The sequence below is a fragment of the Protopterus annectens genome, chromosome 13.part0 (assembly GCF_019279795.1).
Source record: "Protopterus annectens isolate FY-2018-M chromosome 13.part0, PAN1.0, whole genome shotgun sequence".
In the NCBI taxonomy this organism is placed as follows: domain Eukaryota; kingdom Metazoa; phylum Chordata; order Ceratodontiformes; family Protopteridae; genus Protopterus; species Protopterus annectens.
The window spans coordinates 466,895,574-466,923,351 of NC_056747.1; the positions used below are offsets into that span (position 1 = coordinate 466,895,574).

Here is a 27,778-nt window from a genome sequence, read left to right on the forward strand (position 1 = left end):
AGCTAACCAGCAATTGATCAGACATTCTGAAGGATTTAGTCCTGTCTAGACAGCATCTGGGCTGTCTGTACACATCTAGAGTACACAGGGATCCTTTCCCCCTTGGCTGGGATTAGGAAAAAAGGTGGGAAATGAATGGATTGGTTGAGAGGGACACTGGACACCACCTTAGGCATGAAGGATGGGTTAGTACTGAGGTATACCCTGTCAGCATAGATGATGATGAAGGGTTCCACACCCATCAGTGTTTGCAGCTCAGAGACTTTTCTGGCTGAAGTGATGGCCAGAAGGAAAGCTGTTTTCCAGGAGAGAAATTTTAGCTCTGCAGAAGAAGCTGGTTCGAAGGGGGCAGGGTGAGCTTTTCCAACACAAAGTTAAGGTCCCAAGCTGGGTCGGTGCTCTTCTGGGTGACCAAGTTGCTAGCCCCTTTTAGGAACTGTTTGATCAAGGGGTGTGAGAAAAGGGGCTGCTCAGTGGGAAAATGGGCAGAGATAGCAGAGGCATGCATTTTAATAAAGGAAAAAGAGGCCACTGTGTAGTAGGTCAGCTAAGTAATCCAGGATGTGAGAGAGGGAGGGCTGTGGTGTATTGGCTCCCTTAGCCTGAATCCAGGTGCAGAACCTTTTCCATTTGTCAGCATAAGACTTTCAAGTGCTGGGGCATCGGGCCTCATGTATAACATCGAGAAACAGTTTTCTGAGGTTGGCAGATTGATCGGGGGTTAGGGAATAAGCCAAGCTGCAGAATTGAGTGTCTGCAATTGGGGATGCATGAATTCCCCCTTCTCTCTGGGTCAGGAGGTTTGGAATCTGAGGAAGATGCCATAGTGGCAGTGGGGAAAAGCTGCGCAGCAAGGGGTACCAGTGCTGGTGAGGCCAGTCTGGAGCTATAAGAATTGTCCTTGGTTTTTCCTCCTTTATTTTGAGCAGTACTCTGGGGATGGGAGATAGTGGAGGAAAGGCATAGACAGATAGATTGACCAGATTTCCAAGCCATGCAGTGATGTTCACTGGTGCAGAATTTGCTGAGCTGATGGTTGGTGTGGGAGGCAAAGAGGTCAACCTTCGGGGTGACCCATTTCTGAGTTATTAGGGTGAAGGGTTCTTCTGTTGAGCTGCCACTCGTGTGGGTCCAGAAGATTTCTGCTTAATTGGTCTGCCAGAGAGTTGAGAGAACCTGGTAGGAATTGTGCTAACAGGTGGAGTTGTATGGCAGAGGCTGTGTGCCAAAGGGTCATGGCCAGCCTGCATAGAGGGTAAGAGTGAGTCCCTCCCTGCTTATTGATATACCATATTACAGTGGTGTTGTCTGTTTTGATCAGGAGTGGCCCTGGGGAGAGAAGGGGCTTGAAAGCTATCAAGGCATGCTAGACAGCAATCATCTCTTTTTGATTGATGTTCAGAGGGATTTGCACTGGGCTCCATTGGCCCTGTATGCACCGGCCGTCCAGGTGTGCACCCCAGGCATAGTCTGATGTGTTTGTGGTGAGGGTCTGGGTGGCGGGGGGTGGTGATAATGGCAGTCCCTTGTTGTGGGAGCATGCTGTTGCCCACCAAAGAAAATCTTTTCTGAGGCAAGAAATTATAGGTATAAGAGTCTCCAGGTCTTGAGAGTGTTGACACCAAAGGCTTTTTAGGTGCCACTGAAGTTTCCTCATATGCAGTCTAGCATATGGAATGAATAATATGCAAGATGCCACGAACCCCAGAGCTTGCAGGATTTTAATTGCAGATAGCTGAGGTCTGGTGGCTGAGAGAAGTAGGCTGTCAGGAAAATTTGCTTTTCTGGTGCAAGGAATGCCATCTGGGATGCTGTGTCCAGGCTTCGTCCCAGGAATATAATCCTTTGGGCGGGAACCTATTTGGATTTCTTTTCACTGATTGTGTACCCTAGGGAGGTTAGTAGGGACTTTACAAAAAGCCAGGTGCTTGAGCAGCTTTTCCTGGCTGTCTGCCGGAATTAGGCAGTCATCTAAGTATGGGTAAATCTGGATATTCCTTTGTCTGCAAAAGGCAATGACTGGAGCCAAACATTTTGTGAAAACTCTGGGAGCAGTAGATAAGCCAAAGGAAAGTGCAGAGAACTGAAAGTGCTGAGATCCTGCCCTGAAAATGAGATATTTCTTGCATGATTCCATGATAGGAATGTGGAGGTAGGCCTCTTTTCGATCTAGGGTGGCTAGCCAAGCATCCTTGGAGAGCATGGGTAGCAGCTGCTGGAGGGTGAGCATTTTGAATTTTGGGATCACCAGGAAGATGTTTAGAATGGACAGACTGAGGATGGGGCAACCAGGTGCACTCTTTTCTGGGTTCCAGAAAAAGTCTGGAGTAGAAACCTTGGCCTCTCTGCTCTGCAAGTACGTGCTCTGCTGCCCTCATAGAGAGCAGGGAAAGAACTTGCTTTTGTGCCTCTTCCCACTGGTTTGGTGGTAGATATGGAAACCCTTTTGGGGTAGGAAGGGTGGGGAAAGAAAATTTGTATCCCTGGGACACTATGTTGAGAACCCAGTTGCCGTTGGTAATGGTGGCCCAGGTGCTGCCGTGAAAGGAGAGTTTTCCTCCTGGGGTAAGTGAAGGTGGGCAGAGGGAGGGGGTGGGGGAGGTGAGTCATTGCGAGTTCTTACCATAAGGGGGTGGCTTAGAACTCCCTGGTTTTGAAGTGGAGGTAGTCCACTGCTTAGTTCTCTACATTCCCTGTGGCTGCTGTCTGGGGGGGGGGGGCCTGGTTCCCTGGGATCTGGGCTGGACTGGCTTAGTGGGAGCAGGAAGTGCTTGGTGGGACAGTGCCTGCTGAACCTGGGTGGCTGGACCTGTAAGAAATCCTTAACTGTCTGCATAGGTTTTGCTTTTTCTTCATCTTTTTTAAGATCTCTTCTGCCTTAGTGCAAAATAAATTGTCTTTGTGCAAGGGGGCATCCAACAATTTAGGTTTGACATGGTCTGGCAAGGGCTGTTTCTTAAGTCATGCATGCCTTCTAATGACAAATCCAGTGACTGCTGCCCTGCAAGAAGCTTCTAGGGCATCAAAACCACAGTGTAAGTTGTGTTTAGTTTCTTGACTTACAGAATGCATCAACTCTTATAACTCTTTAGATTCTGCACAAGCAGGAAAAGAAGACATTTTTTGTTTGAAGAGGCATAGACTGACTGACCGACCAGATTTCCAAGCCATGCAGTGATGTTCACTGGTGCAGATTTTGCTGAGCTGATGGTTGGGTATGGCAGGCAAAGAGGTCGACATTCGGGGTGCACCATTTCTGAGTTATTAGGGTGAAGGTTCTTCTGTTGAGCTGCCACTCATGTGGGTCCAGAAGATTTCTGCTGAATTGGTCTTCCAGAGAGTTGAGAGAACCTGGTAGGAATTGTGCTAACAGGTGGAGTTGCATGCCAGAGGCTGTGTGCCAAAGGGTCATGGCCAGCCTGCATAGAGGGTAGGAGTGAGTCCCTCCCTGCATGTTGTTGTATCACATTACAGTGGTGGTGTCTGTTTTGATCATGAGAGCCCCTGGGGAGATAAGGGGCTTGAAAGCTATAAAGGCATGCTGGACAATCATTATTTCTTTTTGGTTGATGTGCAGAAGAACTTGTTGTGGGCTCCACTGGCCCTGTATGCACCGGCCGTCAAGGTGTGCACCCCAGCCATAGTCTGATGAGTCTGTGGTGAGGGTCTGGGTGAGGGTCTGGGTGGCGGGGGTGGTGATAAGTGTAGTCTCTTGTTGTGGGAGCATGCTGTTGCCCACCAAAGAAAATCTTTTTCTGTGGCAAGGAATTATAGGTACAAGAGTTTCCAGGTCTGGAGAGTGTTGACACCAAAGGCTTTTTAGGCACCATTGAAGTTTCCTCATATGCATTCTGGCATATGGAATGAGTAGTATGCAAGATGCCATGAACTCCAGAGCTTGCAGGATCTTCCTTGCAGATAGCTGGGGTCTGGTGGCTGAGAGAAGTAGGCTGTCAGGAAAATTTTCTTTTCTGGTGTAAGGAATGCCACCTGGGGATGCTGTGTCCAGGCTTACTCCCAGGAATATAATCCTTTGGGTGGGCACCTATTTGGATTTTTCACTGATTATGTACCTTAGGGAGGTTAGTAGGGACTTTACAAAGGCCAAGTGCTTGAGAACAGCTTTTCCTGGCTGTCTGCCTGAATTAGGCAGTCATCTAAGTATGGGTAAATCTGGATATTCCTTTGTCTGCAAAAGGCAATGGCTGGAGCCAGGCATTTTGTGAAAACTCTGGGAGCAGTAGATAAGCCAAAGGGAAGCACAGAGAACTGAAAGTGCTGGGATCCTGCCCTGAAACAGAGATATTTCATGCATGATTCCCTGATAGGAATGTGAAGGTAGGCCTCTTAGATCTAGGGTGGCTAGCCAAGCATCCTTGGAGAGCATGGGTAGCAGCTACTGGAGGATGAGTATTTTGAATTTTGGAATCACTAGGAAGGTGTTTAGAATGGATAGATCGAGGATGGGGCACCAGGTGCCCTCTTTTCTGGGTTCTAGAAAAAGTCTGAAGTAGAAACCTTGGCCTCTCTGTTCTGCAAGAACGTGCATTACTGCCCTCATAGAGAGTAGGGAAAGAACTTTCTTTTGCGCCTCTGCCCACTGGTTTGGAGGTAGATTTGGGAACCTTTTTGGGGTAGGAAGGGTGTGGAAAGAAAATCTGTATCCCTGGGGCACTATGTTAAGAACCCAGTGGTCGTTGGTCATGGTGGCCCAAGTGCTTGCGTGAAAGGAGAGTTTTCCTCCTGGGGTAAGTGAAGGCGGGCAAGAGGGAGGGGGTATGGGAGGTGAGTCATTGTGAGTTCTTACCATAAGGGGGTGGCTTAGAACTCTCTGGTTTTGAGGTTGAGGTAGTCCACTGCTTAGATCTCTACATTCTCTGTGGCTGCTGCCAGGAGTTCTGTTTCCCTGGGGTCTGGGCTGGACTGGCTTAGTGGGAGCAGAAAAGGACCAGTGCTTGGTGGGACAGTGCCTGCTGAACCTAGGTGGCTGGACCTGTAAGAAATCCTTAACTGTCTGCATAGATTTTGCTTTTTCTTCCATCTTTTTTAAGACCTCTTCTGCCTTAGTGCCAAATAAGCTGTCTTTGTGCAAGGGGGCATCCAACAATTTAGGTTTGACATGGTCTGGCAAGGGCTGTTTCTTAAGCCATGCACGCCTTCTAATGACAGATCCCATGACTGCTGCCCTGCAAGAAACTTCTAGGGCATCAAAACCACAGTGCAAGTTATGCTAAGTTACTTGACTTACAGAATGCATTAACTCTTGCAATTCTTTAGATTCTGCACAAGCAGGAAGGAAGACATTTTTTGTTAGGGGAGTTCCAGGATATGTTGCTGAAATTTCAGCATATGGAACTGACAATTTAGTGCCCTGATAGCAAGAGTAGCTGAGGTATATACTTTTTTCCCCATCTGTCTAGTGCTCAGGAATCCCTATCTGAGGGGGTAGGATTCTTAGCAGAGGTTGCTTTAATCCCTTTAGGTCCTAGAGAAATTACCTCAGGGTCAGCAGTAGGATTTCTAATATGAAATGTGCGAGTCAGGGACTCTAAAGTACCGGTCTGGTTTTCTGGGTGCAGGAGGGAGGGTGTCAGGAGTCAAGCTGGATTCCAGGAAAACATCTTCCACAACATCCACGACTGGGGGGGATGGGCCAAGGGTCTGTGCTGTGGAAGATCTAAGAATTCCCAGAGTCTCTTTTTAGACTGAGGGTAGTCCTGATTCTCCCATTGGGAATGCTCCCTTAAGGTATGAAGCATTTCCCCAAAGGAAAAATCCTCTGGGGGAGAGGCAGAAGGGATGGAATCCTCTGCATCAGAATCCTCATAAGTAGAAAGAGGTTGCATGCCTTCATATTCAGATGCATCAAAGTCACCTGACTCTCCTTCAGACAGAACTATAGGGGACAGATCTCTTTTTCTTTCGGAGGGGGTAGCTTGGCTTCCCCTGATTAGCATGAGAAGGTCTTCTGCCATTTTAAGCATTTGGGACTGAGGCAAGGAAGCAGGTGCCTGAGATTGGGTCATCGTTTTCTTGGGTGTGGTTCATACCCCGGGCCTAAAAAATTCTGTTTTCGAAAGAATGGTAGTCACAAAAGAAGACATCGGTTTGTGTCGAGAATTGGTAGCGCAGACTTCTTCGGAAGCCGGTGCCTGCTCAGCGGCTCCAGACCCATCCAAGGTAGAGACAACTGCAGGATCCTTAGTTGAAGAGTCTTGCAGCATACCGGACTCTGAAAGAATCTCGGTAGTAGCCTGAAAATCCACAGATGAGGGCAAGGGCATCAGGGGATGCAAAAGTGCCTCACTTAGGACAGGAGAACTGACAACTAGCTTAACGGAAGCATCCTCCATAGGTTTGGACCTGTGCGGTCTGTCTCTGTCTTTATCTTTACTTTTTTCAGTAGATCTGCTGTTGGATGGCTTACCAAAGCCATATCAGAGTTCAATGATCGTAAGCGAAAATATCTAGCTACAATAAGGGCCAGACGATGGACAGTTCTGGCATTGAACAAAGCACAGAAGCGACAGCAGGGGACGTTGTGGTCTGGGCCTAAACAAGTGACACAGTAAGAATGAAAGTCTCGGTGTGGTATTTGCTTTCCACAAGCGAGACAATTAAATTTTTCTGACATTGGTTAGGGCAAGAAAAAAGGATCCCCAATGGGATACTTGGCTTTAGAAGACTTCAGCTTCAAATCAGTAGACTAAACTCAGGTAGCGTCCGACTGGCACTCATGCGAACTGCTTCTGCTGCCTTACTTTATACAACTGACTGCCTGACTTCAGTCCTGGAGCGACAGCAAATGACACAGAAATACTAAGCCTCTGTTATTCGGGCCGGCCAAGGGCTACCCTAGCAGGGATAACCCAAATGTGATGACTGTAACAGTGAAACACAAAGAACATCTGTTGTTCTCTAGGTATTTTACAAACTCACAAGAGTCTATCATATGTGCCTTTCCACAGAACAAAAATATCATCTACAAAACGTTTGTAATATACGAGATGTTCCACAAACTCATGATTACTATATATTAGTGCATCCTCCCATTCCACAAGTACCAAATTGGCATAACTATTAGGGCAGGGTGTGCCCATGGCAACACCCTGATGCTGCCAATAAATAGCACCATCAAATACATAAGCATTACAGTTCAAAATCATATCTAATAAGGCACAAATTAATTAAATTCTATTGTGTGTTAAAATATCAAACTTATTTAGAAAACTGCAAAGAGTGTCTATACCATAGTTGTTAGGTATAACAGTAAATAAGGTATTACTATCTAGCTTAACAAAAATATACCTGTCAGTGTTAAAATCTATATCCCTTACATTTTCACCAAAGGACCATAAAAAGGCTTCCGTATCTTTCAAAACTGCTCAAGCCTTATTTACAAAAGATTTTAAATTTTGTTCAGCGAATATAGAAAGAGGCTCAGTGGCCCACCCCCAGCCTGCTACGATCAGTTGCATGGGAGGATTAGTCTTGTTTTTATATATTTTATGGCAGACCATTAAATGAAGGGATAACTATGTTCAGCAGACATAAAATCACACTGTTCCTTATCTAACATTAGAAAAGAGTAAATCATCTAGTGACATTTGTATCTCAGTAATAAAATGATTGACTTCATACTTAGTAACTGGTTTATAAGTATTAACGTCATGCAATGATAACATACTTTCATTATATTTAAATAGGTCCATAATCACAACCGCTCCACCTTTGTCAGTGGTGCGTATACAGATAGCAATGTTGTCCATCAGCTCTTTCAAAGATTGATTTTCCTCTTTCCTTACATTATAAAGAGAGCCAGTGGCCCCTGTAGCCATAATTTTATAAATATCACTCTCACAAACTTTAACAAAAGCTTCAACCGAAGGTGGAAGCTGTGGATTAAACATACTTGGTTTCTTTAAAGTTACCTGTGAAGAGAAAGTCATTATTCATAAACATAGATTTCAAAGCTGCATCCCTGGCAAACTTGCACAAGTCCATCAAAACCTCACTCAACTGGGAGGACTTCGTTGATACAAAAGAAATTCCTCTATTTAAAACAGAGGTTTCTGCATCCATCAGAGGCTGAGATGAAATGTTAACTACTAGCGTACCTTCTGTTTCTGCCAGTGGTTCATCGCCTTCAATTCCCCTGACATCCATAGTCTCTTCCTGCTTCGACTGGTGAATCGCACTGTTGTCTGGGTATGCGTTGCCCTCAGAGGAGCAGGTACAGTTGCTAAAAAATGGGAATTAAAAGATACTGAACTGCTTCCTTCTTTAGATGAAACCTTGGGTCTAGCCCGTGCTTTGAAATGTACGGAGCTAAGTTCTATCAACACCAGGGGCTTCCATAGTCACAGTATTTCCTGTTTGTGCATCAGATGGAGGTGTTGGAATAGCTGAAATTGCCTCTCTGATGGTACTGTTGCTAGAGTTGACTTCCACATCAGCAAACGGCTCATTACTATTAACAGATTCAGAAGCCCACAGCCAAAGATATGACCACTTTTAAAGTCACTGATCTTCCTCTCAAGTTTTTTCTTCTTCTTGTATGAAAGTCGAGCTTCATAGAGGGATACATTAATAAGTACAGTCTCAATTTTCTCGGTATACAACACACCCTTGAACCTGGTATACAGGTCTTCTTTCAGTTTCAGAACCTCCTCCATCATTTGTTTCTCACTGGGTGCAAAAAAAAAACATTCATTAATCGTAGATAGTCAAAGTTTAAGGCAAGGTTTAGAATAATAGGAATAATTAAGCAAAATGTCAGAGGAGGAGATATAGTGAATAAAACTGAGCTTCTAGAAATGAAATGGATAGCCATTATGTAGGCACATAGATCACCTGGTTTAAACTTTTCTATACCTTTAAAACCAGCTCTGAAAGCTAGGCCATTAGCTCATTAATGTAGAATGTTTTTTCATTGGTTCTTTTGGGTTTTAAAATGGTAGTGAAATGTAGTATGTTATGATCCGAAGAGGCACATTTGTGAAAGTGCTAATCCTTATTTTATTAAAGCTGCATTTTTATTACCTGTTGGACTTTATATTTTTTGCCTGTAGACATTGGATTTTTTTATGCCTGAAACTTTGGTGGATAGACGGAGTTTTGAATTTTTGACTGTTTTGTTTGCTGCAGTCTACCTATTTAGTTCTGGTGCTGTTTTATTCTTTGAGGTTTTATAACATAGTAGCTGTTGATGCTGCCACTCTGAGGAAATTTTACTAATTTGAATATTATATAATCAATTAATTTAGTATGATGTATAAAAGGCTTCTTGACTTATGGGTAATTGTTCTGATGGAGTCCATTTATCAGAAGACAAACAAGCTTGACCTCTATTGCTGGTTTATGAGTTAAGTAATAAATTTATGTTTTGAGCAGCACTCAACTCTGAAGTCTTTTCCCACCAGTGTGCTTGTTCTTGGGTTTCTGGATTGATTTTGTTGCTTAAGTGTAAAAGATAAAAGATGCACTATGTCTCATCATCGCATAGTGGACCATAACCATACGGTCTTCTAACAGATGATCTCAGCTATTCAATGTTTAATTTTTGTTCTAATAAATTTAAGTTTTTGTATACTTTTAATTATGTCTCTCCTCCGTACTATCTCCCAGTCATCATCCCTTCCCTGACCCAACTTTCCCCATTTGTTCCTAGTGGATAAAGGCCAGTCATGGGAAACTGTCACCCAGGCAGTCATCAGGATTTTTCTATGCCCTTCCTCTAAGGCAGCCTGAGAAGCAGAAGTCCCAAAATGTAGGTCAGTTTTCAGCATCTATCCTTCCTCTACATTGCAACACCTGCTAAAGTACATATGCGCTGGTTTGTTTGTGCTCCTCCCTATCTTTTATCCTACTCTTGCTGTAAATGTTGACCTCCCAACAGTAGTTAGTCTTGAAGCAAACCAAGCTGCCATTCCTCCCCAGGGATGGATGGACTTGTCAACTGCTCACTCACTGCCTCCCTCACTAGTTTCTTGCACTGCCCAGGTCAGTCAGACTGCCACTGGGGCTTTATCCCTCTCTGTACCATGAAGGCAAATCCAAGTCAATATACACGTGTTACATCATGTCTTGTTTCCAATTTCACTGTCACAATTCAAATACTCGTAAAATTATACTCAGAAAAATTAATAAAGTCAGTGCTGATTTTTCTTTTTTCTTTTTTTGGTGGGTGTGTATGGCGAAATCAAAATGCATACTTCCTACACACAAAAAAAATCTTAACCTATTATACGGCATCAGTTCATCTTCATTACCACACTGCCAAAAGAAACGTGGGGCATGTTAAAAAAAAGAAAGAGAAAGATAATTAAAAGTTGTGAAGAAGCAAGGCAAATTTAGTCTAACTTACAAATCTTACTCTCATATGCCCAGGTTAACAACATACTCCGTTAATAATGCTTTCTGTTGACATCTGAACAGCAGTCTTTCATAGAAGCACAGAATGGTTAATGTGAACTGGGCATATGCAGAATCCATCTACTTCACTACTTACTTACTGTGCTTTGCCCCAAAGACATGACTAGTAACTGCATTTGTCACCTTGCCTCAGTCCCTCCCACTATGGCAGAAAATAATTCATAAGACCATGAAAGCACAAGATACATTTCTGAGCTGAAAACAGTCAATGAAAAATCTGCAGAGTACCTTATAATTTCCATACACTGATTCTGATGAAAAACCTTTTGCTTCATTTAACTGTGAAAATGAAAAGAAGAATGCAATTACATAAGCACATCTCTCATAAATCACATTAAACATGCAATTTATTATTGCTGGGGTTAAATAAGGTTGCAAAGATTCTTCCCTGAGCTCTGAGTATGCATTTCTCTCTTAATTCACCACTGGAACATCTTCAGTAAGGATACAGAAACTTAAAACTTCCAGTTTCATTCACAGGTTTAAACATATAAAGCTGTACAAAGCATATCATACTGATTTACTAACTAGCACACACTGCTAGGGGATATCAGCCCCAGTAAAAAGCAAAGCTACCAGACAGCCATCAGTGGAAAGCAGCTTAGGAGGACTGAGGCCCACAGTATCAAGGCAGATGATTTTTCTTTACAGTGACTATGCAAGTTTTGTTCTCCCCCCAAGAAAGCAACATGTCTGTAGCCCCACTGTTGTACTTCCTCCTTTCATGATGTCAATCACTACAGACCATAATAGCTAGGGTCTTGTAAAACTAAAGAGGTTACATGTAAAGCAGCAATGCAAAGCAACATGAGGACCAATGGTGACACTATGTGGCCAAAAGTGGAAGTTTATAAAGTATCTCTGGTAAATGGTTTTAACATTCCTGTTGCAACAGCAAAATAATCTAATTATAGTATATTACTTATGATGTGCTCTACATAATATTTTAATATCTCAAGGCACATAACATTTTATAGTACACTTAGCATCTTATAAATACATTTTGAAACTGTATCTTGATAACACTAGCTTCATACCATGCTAACAAGGGTGTTTAGGTTATTTCAAAACAGCACAACATAATGTGTTAAACTGAAAATTGGATAATTATGCAGAATCACAAAGATTTAAACTTCATTATGTATATTTCAAAATAGCAGAAAGTCATTTGTGGTTTCAGGTGGATATCATTGATAAAAAAAGTAACTCTGTATATGTACTATTTATACAAAATGTTAGATTTTTTTCTATTTCAAGCCCATGTCCTACCCTCATCTTCACAAGTGTCACTTGTGTACAACTGAAAAAATACAGAATACTCTTATCAAATGTTAGTGTGCATATTTTACTTATTTGCATTTGTTTACAGGGTTATTGAAACCGGGGCAAGACTCATTTTCAGTGGATTACCAGGAGATAAACTCCAAGTATATTACATTTACGTAAGTATAGAAACTGTGAAAGCTGGGGGCTAGCAGCTGCTGAAAATAAACTGTAGAAAAGCCTGATATTTTCCTATCCAACTCTGACATCTAACACTTGATCAAAAGGTGCAAGACCTATGTAACATTTTAGAAGTAATTTGCATAAGCTGGAAAAAAATTAGAACCCTTTCATACATTTTCCATTTAGAATTGTACTTGACCTTAGGTTGTTTAGCTCAGATAAAAAAAACATCAGAAATTCGAACCTCAGTATCACAAAGGCTGGCATTAAATTGAGGGGACCTTGCAATACTGAGGAATGAGGACTACACTGTCATAATCTTTGGAAAAGGACTTAATGTTTAGCACCAAAGTCATTTAGATAAATTAGTAGTGCTGTCTACATAAAGTAGAAAGAGTTTTTTTTTTTTTTATCCATTTGTTAACCATGCAAGACCCACTAGGTAGACGTACTACTTCTCAGTGGAGACTTGGGAGCACTGATCTAATTAAGTGACTTGTTCAGAGTCACAATGTGAGCAAAGCTGTAAGAAATCACATTCAATATTAATTCACCCTAGACAGCAGTAGGTCATCATTAAATAATAAAGGGGTAGCAGACACAGGACTACGATCAGTCTCGCTCTCAACAGTGTAGAGCATTATTCTAATTATTCTATACCATGGGAAAACCCATGAAGTATAAGGCAATCAAGGGATACAATGCATGGTTGTACCCAATGACAACCAAAGGGGTTGTAACTCCTAATATACAATGCATAGGAGTGTCACACTCGCTGTAAAACCACAATGCTCACTGTAAAAAATTATCTGTATTAAATAATAAAAAGCAAATGAAAAGTTACTGCACCGGCCTAAATAAGATACAATAAACATTGATCCATTCCAGATGGCCACTCATATACGATTCATCTGTATCCTGCAGCTTACTGTATGTATACTGTTGTACTACCTAATTATTGTATATTGTTTGTATTTCTGTGGAGCTTTTTCTCCCCACGCCTCCGCTGAAAATGGGCTTCTGGCCCAGTCGGACTTTTCCGGTAAACAAATGTAAATAAATAAATAATGCTACATATGAGTCAAGACACTGGTGCCCCAGGCGTATCCAGTTTCATTAGATCCACAGAACACTATTCCAAGCACAAGTTACAGTCACATGAGTTTTCTATTCAGTTTCAGAAGTCGTCACAATATAAAGCAAGGCTAATATGAAACTTTCATTTCCCACAAAAATGAGGACAATTTAAGGATAATTTCCACTGAAACAACAATATGATAATCTGATAAGACCGTGGCTCTATACTGTATGCATTAGGTTTAAAATACCTGCTGGCTCTTATCCTCGTTGATATTCTATATTTGCAAAACTTGCCCTTTTCCAGTGAGATGCTTATTTTGTTCTCTTTAAGCATGACAGACGAGATATATATTAGAAATAATTGCATTCATGCATAAAACATTCAATCAGAAAGACATTCTTTGGAAGCAGAAGAATTTACTGATCTAAACATTTAAAGTTACAAATAAATTAAACATACATTAATGAGTTACAGCAAAATAAATACAAAAGATACAGATTGAATAGCTTACTTCCATTAAATACTTCTATTAAAGTGCACTGCAGTACAAAAAAACACAGCTGCAAAACATTTTCAATATTATCATAAAGGTTCACTTTTTTACTATTTCTCACTTGCTGCTTGCTGACAATCAGCGCTCCTGTTGGCCAATTGCATATTCATTCACCATCAATGAGGGCAAAAGTTGACTGACATGGGTACTCTGAAGGAGCCATCAGGCCCTTTTCACTATGGCACAAACACCACTAACTTTAGTTCTTTATATGCACACTTGCTGAAGTAAATGATCATGTACACTGCTGTAGACACCCTCAAGGAAGAAACCTCTCTACTGAATATTACTGTGGATGTAGCTTGGCATAAGACATTGCATGTTCTGGTCCACATGTTGCACATTGTGCTCTCATACTCAGAAGGATCCAACAATGCAGCAAACCAGATTGGCCTTCATCTGCCCCTCTCCAAGGATGGACGAGCCAATATATAAACTCAAGTCATCTGGATTCATAGTCAGGGTTCTGTCATTCTTCACCATAAAACTGGGTAGGTTCACTTGTTCTGGGTATTATGCAGCAGCAAAAGCTGTACATTTTGCAGTACCAAAAAAAGAATGACTGTTGGACTTGGTGAACAGGTCTTATACAAAAATCTCATAAGTGATACATCAACAGGTATTCAAAAACATAATATTGACATACTTATAAGGATGGAATAAACAAACAGTACACCAATGTCCTCCGAATATAGTCTGACAAACTGAAGAATGTTGTCTTTTCCAGATAAGCCATTCTTTTGCTTTGTTGGGTGCGGCAAGGATGTGTGTATTCAAAAGGCTTTTGAAATGAATTCCTAATGTAAGCTTTTGTAGTTTAAAAGTGAGGCCTTATCCATACTAAAGGAATTCTAAGCTAATATGTAAGGTCACAAGGACAACATATGCATCCTAAAACGTGTATTGATTTCTTGTTTTCACTGTTATTGCCATAGACACTGAATTGCATAGACAAAAACATGCACAAAACATAATAATTAATCTACACATAAGAGTAGCAGTAGGATAGCTTTCTATAACCTGTGCTTTGGATTCCAGCTCTGCTTGCAGATTTCTCTTCTCCCACTCTAGATGGTGTACTCGCTTTTGCAGTTGAAGAAGTTCAGATTCAGTAGTAGTCTTTATGAAATCTAATTCCTGTACAGACTAGGAACATGAAACAAAATAATTAGCACAGCAAGTCACTTTTCTCATTTACTTCTAGTTAAAATAATAGACAACTACAAGCTAAAAATTTGTTTGGATCTACATGTATAAAACATTGTTTTATAACTAGGCTGTGGTCTGTCACAGAAAATGTTAATACTGACCTCTCTATAGTGCTAAATATCACTCTACTAAATGATCATGGTGCCTAAGGGGCAGCATAACAAACTATATGACATCTATGATCCAGAAGAAACTTTAGAAGCAGCATTATGTAGCAATTTGGCACCAGTGCAACCAGCCTATCAGTAATATGTAATTCAGGCAAGGAAATGGTGGCTTTTCAAACACAGTGTCAAATTAAGTGAACTTTGGGGGGTTTCAAACCATGAACCCCCCTATCCCAATACATTGTTTTTACCTATGCATAAATCCACATTCTTTTCAAGTCATCTTTCAGATTTAACACAATTCAAAATGCAACCAATATAATCCACTTATGTCTACATAAAATATGTGACTGCAATAAATATCGCCTAGTAAAGTATTCAAACCTGCTTTACTCAAATGCACACTATTCCTGCAAAGCCAGATTAATTATTGTTTAAACTGATGACAAGTAAAAAGTCATTCTCATCCACAGACAGCCCCCCATAAATCAGCAATCATAATCCCATTGTTGAATGTGCACACTTCAGATGTCCGACTGTGGTAAAAAAAATAATTATGTTCAAAATAATGTATTTCATGGTTTTTTTTGCAAATAGTAGCCCAAATATTTAAACTTAACTCACATAAATATACACTAGTCTTACAAAGACAAACTCCTTAAACGGATCAAATGCAAGGTCGTCAATTACTTAAGTTACTTTCATTCACAGACAACTATCCACACCCACCAAGTAGTTATAGCAACTCTGCCATGTACACCTTAGGTGGCTGCGATAAAAACACCTCTGAGCCTCTTAGGCAAAAATCAAGACAAAGACAAAAAATAAGTCAAAGGACCAGATTTTAAATACTGCTGTTATATATACTTAGAAAGTTAATAGAATAAAAGTGCTTGCATTAGCACATATTTTCTGAACCTAAAACTAAAGTATTTGCCATTCTTTTGTGACTATAATCCTCACTGACATGTTAGAAAACCATAAATTATGTAAGGAACACATCAAAATGAAACAAGATGGGTAAATTAGTTTCACCCACAAACAGCCCCCACCCAGCAGTTATAGCCACTTTGTTGTGTACATCTCATCTGCCTGAAATAAAGTATACTGCAGACCCAGAATCAGGGTAAAGACACAAAATAACGAGGGACAAAGTTCCCAAATAATGGACAGCTTTTAAATATTGCTCTTATATCATTAGACAGTTGTTACAATAACATTTCTACATTGGTATATGGTTTCTGAAAGATATGAAATCTGAAACTCAAATGTTTGTCATTACTTAAGGACAACAGTGATCACTGATGTGAGAAAACCAGAAATTTTATAAGGAACAGATCAACATAAGGCACAGTCAAGGATATTTTGTGAAATTAGAGATGGTTTTAACTTGTTTCACAAAAACAGTACCCAAAGCTTATTTCATACAAATTCATATTAGCCCTCTAAAGCCAGACTATAAGATGGACAAATAAAAACCTCAAGTTGCTTTCATCTGCAGCCATCCCCTGCCTCCATAATCCTGAATTATATGCCAGAAAACTATACATTTTAGGAGGAACAGAACAAAATATGAGGAAAAGAAGAGTACACACTGCAAAACTGATGCAATTTCAACTTGGTTTCACACAAACAGCACCCAGAAACTAAATATTCCAAATTATTTCATACAAATCCAATTAGTCCTGTAAAGTCAGATTGTTTTTTAAGATAGGAAAAAAAACATGAGGGTAAGCTGAAGATCAAAATTAATTAGGCAAAGACATTCTATATAATCAAGGACAGTCTCAAATTTGTTTCACACAAGGAGTGGCCAGAGTATAAATATTCCAAATTTTACACAAATACAGACTATCATTTAATGCCAGGCTTTAAACTATGTAAATGAAGAGAGCAGGTTGCTTTCATCGAGAGAAGGGGTAGCTCCCCAATGTGGTTGCCTGCAAGCTTATTAAAATAGTAAATATTCCAGTTTATTTCACAGAAACATAGACTTTAAATTCTGCAAATGAAGAGGGCAAGCTGGTTTCATCAACTAACCACCTCCTATCTGGCTGACTGCCAGCAAATTAAAAGAAAAAAAGCTTACTTTGCATTACCATAAAGGCACAACCTACTGTTGCATTTTATACCAGCAATCTAGAACAGCAACTATTAACATGGACTATTTAAACATTCATGGTTTTCTATATGTAGCCATCTCAATGAATCATGGGAAGGCAACAAATAAAAAACAGTAGCACTCTAGATAGGGTCAAAGTCTTTGGATATTTATTCTTTTAAGAAAAGAAACACTTATTTGCATAAATGATATATTAACATCTATCTCTGTGTGCACAGATGACAGGCAATGCAAGTACAGAAAGGCAAATACTCAGGGTGTCTGTTTACTGCCTATTTAAAAAAATAAACAAGATGAATAGCTTGTTATGTCCAGCACATACATTAACAAAATGAGTTACCAGTACCAAACATTAAAAAAATAAAATAAAATAAAATGGTCTTCTTGACTGGCCATTCCCACCCCTCCAATGCTGTGGGCCCCAGGGCAACTGCCAAAATCTCTCCATATTGTAATCCACCACTGTTCAAATGCAGTCATCTCTAAGAGTAACACAGAATGTGGCACTTGCACATTACAGTTCAGTGGTACTTCTAGCCAAATGTGCATTTTTCAGGGAAACGGTAAATTGCCAGGGATGTGAACTTTCTCACAATCTTCGATACCAGCTTGGTGAATATGGGCATCCTGAGGAAATGCAGAAATTGCCCCATGTTTAAGGACAACCAATTAATTATCTAACAAACTGATATGGTACGCGAGAGATGTATTTACACAATGTCACTGGAGGCAAAGCTCTCACATAAAGTACTCCTAATGTCAGTAAGGGTGTCAGTAGTACAAACACTGCACCCATCACACACAATTCAAAGCAGACATATAGACCACAAATGCTGAGGCACATAAATGTAACCTTCCTAAACCCCATAGACCTCCTAAATGAAGTAGACATAACAATATACCCTTAGCAGCCCCAAATGCACTCTTTCAAAACAACACCCACATCAACGCATGCAGCCACATCTTGTGAAGCCTCTACTTCTAAACCCATAAAGCAACCCACCACACAATCCAACATCCTGGGCATTGGAGACTCCATTGTCAGATGCACTGATGTCCCTCTCATCAAGCTGAGTAAGGAGATAGTCATGGTCAGTTACTTATTAGGGGCTAGGATCCACTACATTATGAACACACTAAGGTCACTGGACCACAAGTAACAGTATGACTCAGTCATAGTCCATGTGGGTGTAAAATGACCTGAGATGTACCTCCCTAGACTATATGAAGAGAGACATCATGGAACTCTTGGAATGTGTCCCCCAGGCTAGTATGAGCCTAGCACTGAGCATTTACTTTCTCCAAGGATGATGCCACAATATGAACAAAAGATGATGGATTTCAATAATTGGCTTAGTTTCTGGTGTCATTCAAAAGGAGTGAAATATTTATCAGCATGGAAGTAAATAGTCAACAGACTAGTCAGCTTTCCAAGGATGGTATGCACCTCTTCCCTCTTGGCTTTTGAAAATTATTTAAAGCACTTTTTCATAGTGCCTTTTTTTATGCAATGCCAAACTGAAAATGCTTCTGATATAACAAATCAAAACCAAGAAAATCGAAAGGTATTACTGCTCAATGCTAGGAATCTAAACAAAAAAATTCACTCCCTAGAAACTCACTTCACCCAACAGAATGCTGACATCTGTGTGGTTACTGAGACATGGTTTAAATCTGTGAAGAGCAAATGGACAGTGCAAGGTTATAATGCCTTCCACACATTTAGACTAGGTACTACACAGACAGGGACTCGATTTACATAAAAAATAAATATACTTCAAAGATGGTCAAACAGGACAAACACCTGAGCTTCACCATGTAATTATCACCATAGGCAAAACCCAATACCACTTCCTTGAAAGCTATAGGTCCCCCATTATGGCCCAGGAGGCCTAAACCATGTATTTAAACTTACTGGAAGCACTCACCCATCCATCCCAGTACCGTATTCATGGGTGAGCTTTATTATCCCAATATTAACTGGGAATCCTATACAACACAAAACATACAGGCACAGAGACTCCTGGATTTTGTAAACACAAACTCCCTGGACCAAACTGTCAACACACCAACTAGGGGGGAAACCATACTGTATCTGGTCCTCACTTATATGGAAGAGTGCTGCACATCTCCTAGTGTAATGTCTTCCCTGGTGAGGTCAGATCACAAAATGGTCTCCTTTGAACTAAAAATAAAACCTGGACCCCAAGCTAACCCTGGAATATTCACCATCTACTCTAAGGATAACTTCCTGCTATTAAGTGAAAACCTGGCAAAATTTTAAGACCACATAAAACCTGAGAACACTATTGCCTATGCAGAACGGTTCACAGAAACCTATAAAAGCATGTTAATAACTGCAGAGAGGCAGCTGTACCCACCAGGAAGAAGTACAGTACTAATTCAAAAACAAGCCACCCTGGCAGAATCGCAAAATCAATAGGCTTTATAACAGAAGGAAGATCATCATGGCAAAAATTAGGAGGTGCAGCACTCAGAAGGAAAAAAAAGTACTCTCAAACAAAACAAACTCCAAGGACAGTCTACCAAAGACTCCCAGGCCAAGGACAAGCACAAAGCATTATTTAGCTATGTCTGCAACCTCAAAGGCAATACACAATAGTGTGCAGAGCTCAGTCAACATGGAACCACCTATATAGAGCCAGAGCCAGAACCAGAATATACAGCACACCTACTGGCCAACAAATGCAGCTCCAATTTTACCTCTCACTCTCACTCAACCTTCCCTCAGGAAATACCATCAAATATAACTCTCCCTACTATCACTAGTGAACAGGTCCTTAAGGCCAAGACCACAGCATCAAGGAGCCCATACAATATTCCAGGATGCCATAGAAATAGCATGAAACATGACCTATCAGGGCCTCTGGAATCGCTATTTAACAGTAGTCTCCAAACAGGCTTTGTGCTGCAAGAATGGAGAACAGCAACAGTCATCCCTCTGAACAAAGGTGGGTCATCTACAGACCCATAAGTCTCACTAGTCTCATATGCAAAGCCATGTAAAGAATTATCATGGAAATGATCAATAATGATATAGTAACTCTCCAGACACTGAACCCAACTCAATTTGTTTTCGCTAAAGGCAGGTCATGCCTACTCAACTTGGTGGATTTCTTTGAGGTGGTCACCAAAGCAATGAATGAGGGCAAAATGGTCACACTGCCTACCTTGACCCAGTCAAGGAATATAACACAATACCCCACTTGGGCACTGTTGACAAACTCAAGAGGTTAGGTACAAACCTTTATGTCACCCAGGGGATAGCCAACTGGCTGACAGACAGGACTCGGGCAGTAAGAAATGGGGGAGTCCATCTCTACAGAGAAGCCAGTGACAAGTGGAGTCCCTCGGGGACTGGTCCTGGGACTGCTCTTTGTTGGCATTTACTTTTCTGAAGTCAAGGCCAATGTCAATGGCCTCTAGCTGACTAAATTTGCAGATGACTGCAAATTAGGAATGATCACAGATTCCCACACCACAGAAATGTTCTCCAGGAAGAGCTGACACAGACAAGCAGCCAGTGTCTGAGCCATGGACTGAAACTAAATGCCAAGAAATGCATATTAGTATCCACCAGGAAGGCATCCACCGCTGGTAACCATCATACTGACAACACACCCCTTAGAGTTGACCCAGTAGTAAAGGACATAGGACACACACAGACAGTAATCTAGGCTTTGACCATCATTTATCTACAGTAGTGAGGGAACTCATTCTATGTTGTGCAAATTATAAACAAAGATATAGCATCTAGGTCCAAGGAAGTCATTGTTCCACAGTATTAGTCATTCATCAGACCCATCATTGAGTATAATGCTCCCTTTGGTATGTACCTAACCAGGCATATACAACATATGGAGAGAACCCAGAGAAGTTCCTCACTACAAGAATACATGGCATAAGTAACCTGTCCTGTGCAGACCACCTCAAAGCCCTGTGTATTCTGTCTCCTACAAGTGGTTGAGGGGAGATCTATGCCTGGCATACATGGTATTGTCAGACTCCTCTCTTATGGACCTCCTGTAGATCCACAAAAAAAGCAGCATCAGAATAAACCATTCTAAAGACTTAAACCTTGCCTATGATATAAAATAGGACCTACTGGAGAGACAGGTATGTATCCCAGAGACTACCTCATCTCTGGAACAGGTTACCCATCCATGTGAATCAGAGTTCCTCCCGAACTCAATTCAAGTGCAACTTGGAAATTTGGATGAGGAACAGGAAATTCATCCCCAGTTTAGCACTTATGTCTCTAATGGACAAAGGCAGCTTGTAAATGGTTCATCTCCCAGGCCCCTGCTTGTAAATGTTTCATCTCCCAAGTCCCTGCTTACACTTATCAAGGGTACCAGAACTTGTCACAGATTTGGGATGCATGGCTAGTAATCGCCTATGAATTTAGTGACAAAAGGCAGGCAGGATGCTTTACATAGGACCCAGTATTATCCTGCTGTGAGGTTGCTAATCAGCAAAATATTTTCTATTTATTCCTAGTACTATGTAAACCACCTGTCTTAGATGTCGTTACTCTGTTTGTCTAGTATAGTGGAAAAAAGGTTGAATGATCACTGTTGCAGTATCCTTAGATATATGGGGTTATATCCTGCCAAGGGCAAAAGAGCTGGCCAGCTTCTAAAGCTTCAGGGCACCTTCCATCTGCTCAAACTGTCTGACAGCTTGAGCCGAGTTGACTAAAAGACAAGTTTCATTTTTATCTTTTCTCTGTTATAAATTATTAAAATTGTTAATTACGCTTAGCCTTCCCTCCATCTCAACTGACAAAGCACTTAGCCTAGCATTTGACCCTGGCCATAGGCTTGTCTCATTCCATGTATGGTGTTTTTCCTCCTTTTTAACATTACATCTGATGCTCTGCTTTACATAAATTGCTACTCTAGCCCATCTCTCCCTTCTCTTTCATTCCTGAGTAACCTATGCATAAGCACCCTCAATGTCCCATTAATTCCTGTCACCGTGTTTTTGTGGCACCAGCTTTGACGCACTGTTTAAAACTTGCATTTCTCTTTTAGAAAAGATGAAAAAACTGTCCTAAGCTAAGTTAAAAGTAATTTGTTTTATAAAATATGAAAGCTTTGTACAGACGGTGTTTTTTGCTTCCAATACATTTTGTAGTACACTTAATACACAGAGCGTATACAGCTGTACAAGAATCTGCAGTTGTATGATTTGTTATTGTTTAACTGAGATTCAGCAAGCTTTGGAAAGTGAAACTGGTCTTTGTATGCATTTGCACAGCAAATTTTCTGTCTAAAGCCATTCTACATTATTTGGACCATTTCTCTAGAATCTGTGACTCTTCAAATGGGAAGCTTACATTTAAACCTTAAACAAACAGGAAAGTACAGTTGTCCAAGTCCTACTTACCTGTAACAGTAGATGTTCAAATTCCTCATTAAGTGGCATTTTGGGTTACCTACCAAAGTAGCCTAGTACAGGGCCAGCTTTCAAAACCTCAGACTCTCCACCTTCTCTCTTCCTGTTGCAACTGACTGGCTCAGCATATTCTGAGGGAAGGCTTCATCTGAAGCAAGGAGTGAGTGTTCAGGCTTTTGCACTTCTACAAAAAAAGTGGGTAAAGTACCCAAAGCCATAATTATTTAGCAAGAGTAAATCTGCAGCCAACCACACTACCATATAAAAATCAAATCCAACAACAAAAACTGAACAGGTTGAAACCCACTTCAGCTAGGTACAATCTGGGGAATGGTGGGTGCTGTGTCAATTTTAAACATTACTGTTGAAGGTAACAAAGACTTAACACAACTGTACTATGTTTTTTCATTCCCACTGCCTCAGATGCAACCAAACTGGGAGGTAGAAGGATAAGGATTCAGTAGCCACTAGAAATGGTCTTAGCAAAGCCTGTTCTGGACCTCAAAAAGAAATCTAGTTTGTAGTGCTTTATGAAAGTAGGAAGAGAGAGACCATTGTTGTCCCTCTAGAATACTCCACCCATTTCCAACATACCTTTGACGATGACAAGGCCCTAGTCGAGCAAGCTTTAATCTCACCTGCAAGAGATTTACTACAGTGGGAGTAACAGAAAACAGCAGCAAAGGACAACCATCATGCAATAGTTTGCTCAGAGAAAGGCTGACCTTTTTTAGCCCCCATATAGGAGACCAACAGATATTCAGTGTTTACAAAAGGCTTTGTTTTGTCAAGGTAGTATCTGAGCTGCTCATGTCCATCAAAGGTAAGTAGAATTTTTTTCTAATTTTTTTTATGAGGATAGAACACTGGGAGACTGATTCGTTTATTCAACATAAATTCAGAAACAACTTTAGGCATAAATGATGGATTAGTGTACAACATAACCTTATCTGTGTGAAAAAATCTGATAGGACTGACCAACCAATGTTCTTGCAGCTCAGAGACTCACTTTGCAGATGCCAGAGCAATGAGAAAATTATACAATATCTGGAAAGTGTTTTGTCTGGCAAGGGAACTTTTATCCATAGACTACTTCTGCACCTAAAGGGGTTAGTTCACCATACCTGCACCAGGTACTAGAACAGCTCCAGCGGATGTGTCTAAACTCCATTCCATAGTGGATGGCAAAGCTGAACTACAGGGAGAAGGGGTAAATGTTAAGTTCCCAATGGACCAAAGCACTGGCTCCAACAGAATCTCTCACAGTAGGTGGAGACATTTTTATTTAGTTTTAGGTACAACTGGATTTGTTGAGGGTTACCAGAGTTAGGCTCCATCAAGCCATCAAGTCAGGGGAAGAGAACACTATCCAGAATAATAAACTGGAAGTGCTGGATAATGTATCACAATAAGCATTTAAATTTTCAAGTAGCATGTTCCTATGCAACTAAATTCTGCCAAACTGGCATACTTCTAAGATGGCTGCACACTGACCAACACCAGCTCTCCCAGTGTAAAAACAAACTGAGAAACAACAGACAGCGATATTGCCAGCTTAACTAAAATTCATTTACTGGGTAATATGTACACTGCCTGGATGCCAGCAAAGAAGAAACTAAAGCATCTGAAAGAAAATCAACTAGAAAAGGTGAAGCCATAACACTGACTGGGAAGAATTCTGCAGTTTGTCAGCAAACAGCAGCTCAAGTTTCAGCTTTGGTATGGCTTCCAGTAATCTAGAGAAAAAAATAAGTCAAATATGTTCAGAGCTGATTAAAATTATTGAAACAATGAAGGAATACATCAACTCAAATAATTGGAAAAATGGAAGAAGCTTTAAACAGGTATTCAGATGAGCTGATAAAACTGCAATTAGAGGTCAAAATGAAAAAAGGCTGGCAGAGTATGAGACAGCTCAAGAAGAGATGCTTTAAGAAATGGTAGAATTAGAGGAGAGCAAGTAGGGAAAATCTGACATTTTTTGCTGTACCAGAGCAACTAGAAGGAACAGACTATATTAATTTTATGAAGAAATAGAAAAGTAACTGGACTAGTATTCCACAGCAGGACCTATTGAAAGAGCTCATTGTGGGCATGCTCCAAACCTGGCCATGAGAAAGCAGCCAAAACATGTATCAACTAAGATGTAAACCTGCCAGCATAAGGAGTTGATCCTGACAAAATTGTGGCAAACAGGCAAAGTATTAAAAGTTAGAGACAGCAGAGTGTTTGTGGAAAATAATTACTCACTGTACACCAGGCAGGAGAGAAACAAATTTATTCCAGTAATTCGGGAATGCTGAGACAGGTGTGACATTCAAGCTGCTATATCCAGCTGTCTTCAGAATATTTTGTTTTTGAAGAACCAGTCATTTTTTGATGTAGAACAGGCTAAGGAAGAAATGCAACAGTTTCTCCAACAAAAAGTAAGCCATCAGTCAGAAGGGGACTATGCTTCTCATTCTTCTGATTATAAAACACATGGACAGACTTCGCCTGCAAAACCTTTTTCCACTGTTCTATAGCAAAATGGTTGACAGAGGAAAAAAGTACAGAAGTTGACCAGAAGAACTGAAAGTACCTTGGAACTGAACTGAAATCTGAAGTTGGGAAATGGAGATGAACAGAAAGACCACCAGCAACACAGAAACTAGTGAACAGACATGAGACAGCAAAGCTTCAATCACATTTGTGAAATAAGGCTGTACAAGAAAAAGTGGAAATAGTAGACTTTTGTTGACTTTCGTAATCCTGTGCAGAACTGAAAATCGTTTGCCTCACTTTGTGTTATTAATGTTTGGAAGGATTGTGAGGGAAGGGGAAAAAGAAAGGTAACAGTAAATAAAAATGTCTGTTCTTAACACTTTCTCTGAAACATTTCATGATATAAATTGCATATTTTATACCAAAATATTGTTAGTTGTTCTTATATGTGATAACATTACTAAAATAAACAAATGCCTTTTTTTCGGTAATAAGACATGTAGGTATTGCAGTGCAAAAAGAAAAGAAAAACTAGACAAAACATGTTCAAGTTAAAAGGTTGCAATCTTGGGTTGCTGAGGTTTGGGATGGGGTGTAAAGTACACAGATCATAATATACGTAGAGCTGATAATGTTTTCTCTTACTTTTGCATAGATGAATGTCTGGATTAAGACCCTTAGCTTAATCTAATAAGTTTTGTGTGTAAATAAGAAAATATGAGAACATAAAATATAATGAAAAATTTTCCTTTAGAATTAAATGTTTTAACTTGCCTTTCAGGCTGCAGCAGAGGACTACATTTTTCTTTTCTCTCTAATGTTTCCATGGAGGGAAGCTGATAATAGTGAAATAGAACACTGGTTCTTCAAGGCTAAAAGTTAAAATTTTCTGAAAGCATCCAAGTTGTTTTCACATTGGGGGGATTAAAAAACAGGCAAACACCAATTACTGTAGGCAGAAGCACAGGCAACAAAATGCATCTTAGAATGGATAACCTCAATTTCACATTACTTAGGGCATGTGTTAGCATCTGTTTGGTTGAAATGTTCCTATTAGGAGGGTTAAACGTCATCATTTGAAGATGTACATAATTATGTGTATTTGTATTAAGTTAACAGTTTCTGGGGGTATTTTTTCTGTTTTACAGGTTTTTATTAAAATAAAACATTTTGTAAAATGTGATATAGGTTCCAAAGTTAAGAAAAAACACTGTATAAAGGATTAATCTGCCAAACATTAATGGGTGCATGCATCACAAAAGCTGCAAATACACATTTAAAAAGCTGCCATATGTAACAAATGGGAATAATGACTTCTTTCCATAATGACAACACTTTCCATATTATTTTGGAATGTGAATGGTCTCAGAGGTACAGAAAAAAGGAAAGAATACTTAATTATCTTATGAAATGCAAAGAGCAAACAGCAATGCTATGGGGGCATATTTGGAAAGAACTGAGCATGTAAAATTGATAATGAAATGATTTCAGGATGGATACTGTGTAGCATATCAGGGACAAAGGAAAAGAGGAGTACTTATATTATTACAGGAACTCTATTAGTGATAAAATATGAAAGATAATATGGCAGATTTGTGATAGTAAGGTTATACTGGCAAGGGATGAGGATTATGCCGGCATGAATTTATATTCCACCTAAAACTGCTATTATGGAGCTTAAACAAATTTTGGAAGTAATAATCAGCTTTCAGCAGGGAATATTACTTACAGGTGGGGACTGGAATTTGATTTGAAACAATGAAGATGTATCTGGGGGACCTAGAAGTGAAAATATATCAAAAGAGCAAGATAGGGTTGATTTCTAAAGAAATTTATGAAAATATTTGGTGTGAAAGAAATTCAGTAGAAGGAATGCTGTCAAAATTTATTTACCAAGTTACAATAGCTGGGCTAGACTGGACAGAAATTATTTTTCACCAGAATGCCTGTATTTAATTGAGAACTCTGACACATATCAAATGATTATTTCAGATCATTTGCCAATAATTACCAAGAAAACATGCACAATAATGAATTAACAATGACTGGTACTTCCCATCTACCTGTTAAAAAGAGGGGAATTAAAGGGAAGTGGAAATTATCTGGGAGTTATTAGGGAGGATAGAGAGTAGAAGTTATTGCTAGTGAGTGAGATAAAATGAAAGTGGAGTTTAAAAATTGGGTAGAAATAAAAAAAAAAAGATTTGGTTAAGTAATAATAAGAATTATTTAGAGATGATGACCAAGGTTAAAGTACAACAAGAAGAGGTGCAATTGCAGAGTGTTAAAGAAAAATAAGGGAGTACCTGGATAATATACATGAGTTCAGAAAGATTACTGTTAAGCAACTGTTTTTTGACAACTCCAGAGCAATTATTTGGCACAATGACTTAGGCAACAGACAGTAGAAAGTGTTGTTGACAAATTTTGAGACTATATCAAGAAATAAATAACCAAAGTTTCTGTAGAGGTATTGGATATATTTTGGAAATTTTATGAACATTTTATAAAGCAGATAAGTGGAGAAATCAAGAACAGGCACAAATGGAAATATTTATGGAAGACTTAAATATGCCAAGGTTAAAGTTAGATGAAGAACAGGCACAAATGGAAATATTTATGGAAGACTTAAATATGCCAAGGTTAGAGTTAGATGAGGCTCAAAAACTATCAGTTAATATAAGAGGAGATCAGATAAAAATGGCGATGTATAACCAATCTTCAGGAAAGTCTCCAGGAATAGAAGTTATTCTGTTGGAGGTTTGGAAGCTACGAGGGAAGAAAGTGATGAAGATCTGGAATGTTTTGCTCAACAGCATTTTAAAAAGAGGGGAGACACCAACATCCTGGAAAAAAGCTGTGGTGGTGTCAATGCCTAAGACAGTAAAGACTCATCTGATCCTGGTACATATAGGCCCATT

General features: G+C 40.0%; 1 protein-coding gene across 1 annotated transcript in view; it reads right to left on the reverse strand.

Moving 5' to 3' along the window:
* The window catches only part of LOC122787918 (unconventional myosin-Vb-like), a gene marked incomplete at its 5' end in the record, with an annotated part of 1,807,467 nt that overhangs the window by 733,695 nt on the left and 1,045,994 nt on the right, over positions 1-27,778 (reverse strand). Inside the window, 2 exons of the mRNA XM_044054844.1 lie at positions 10,663-10,713; positions 14,535-14,660. Of these exons, the coding sequence (XP_043910779.1) occupies positions 10,663-10,713; positions 14,535-14,660 (177 nt within the window). The remainder of the gene's footprint in view (positions 1-10,662; positions 10,714-14,534; positions 14,661-27,778) is intronic.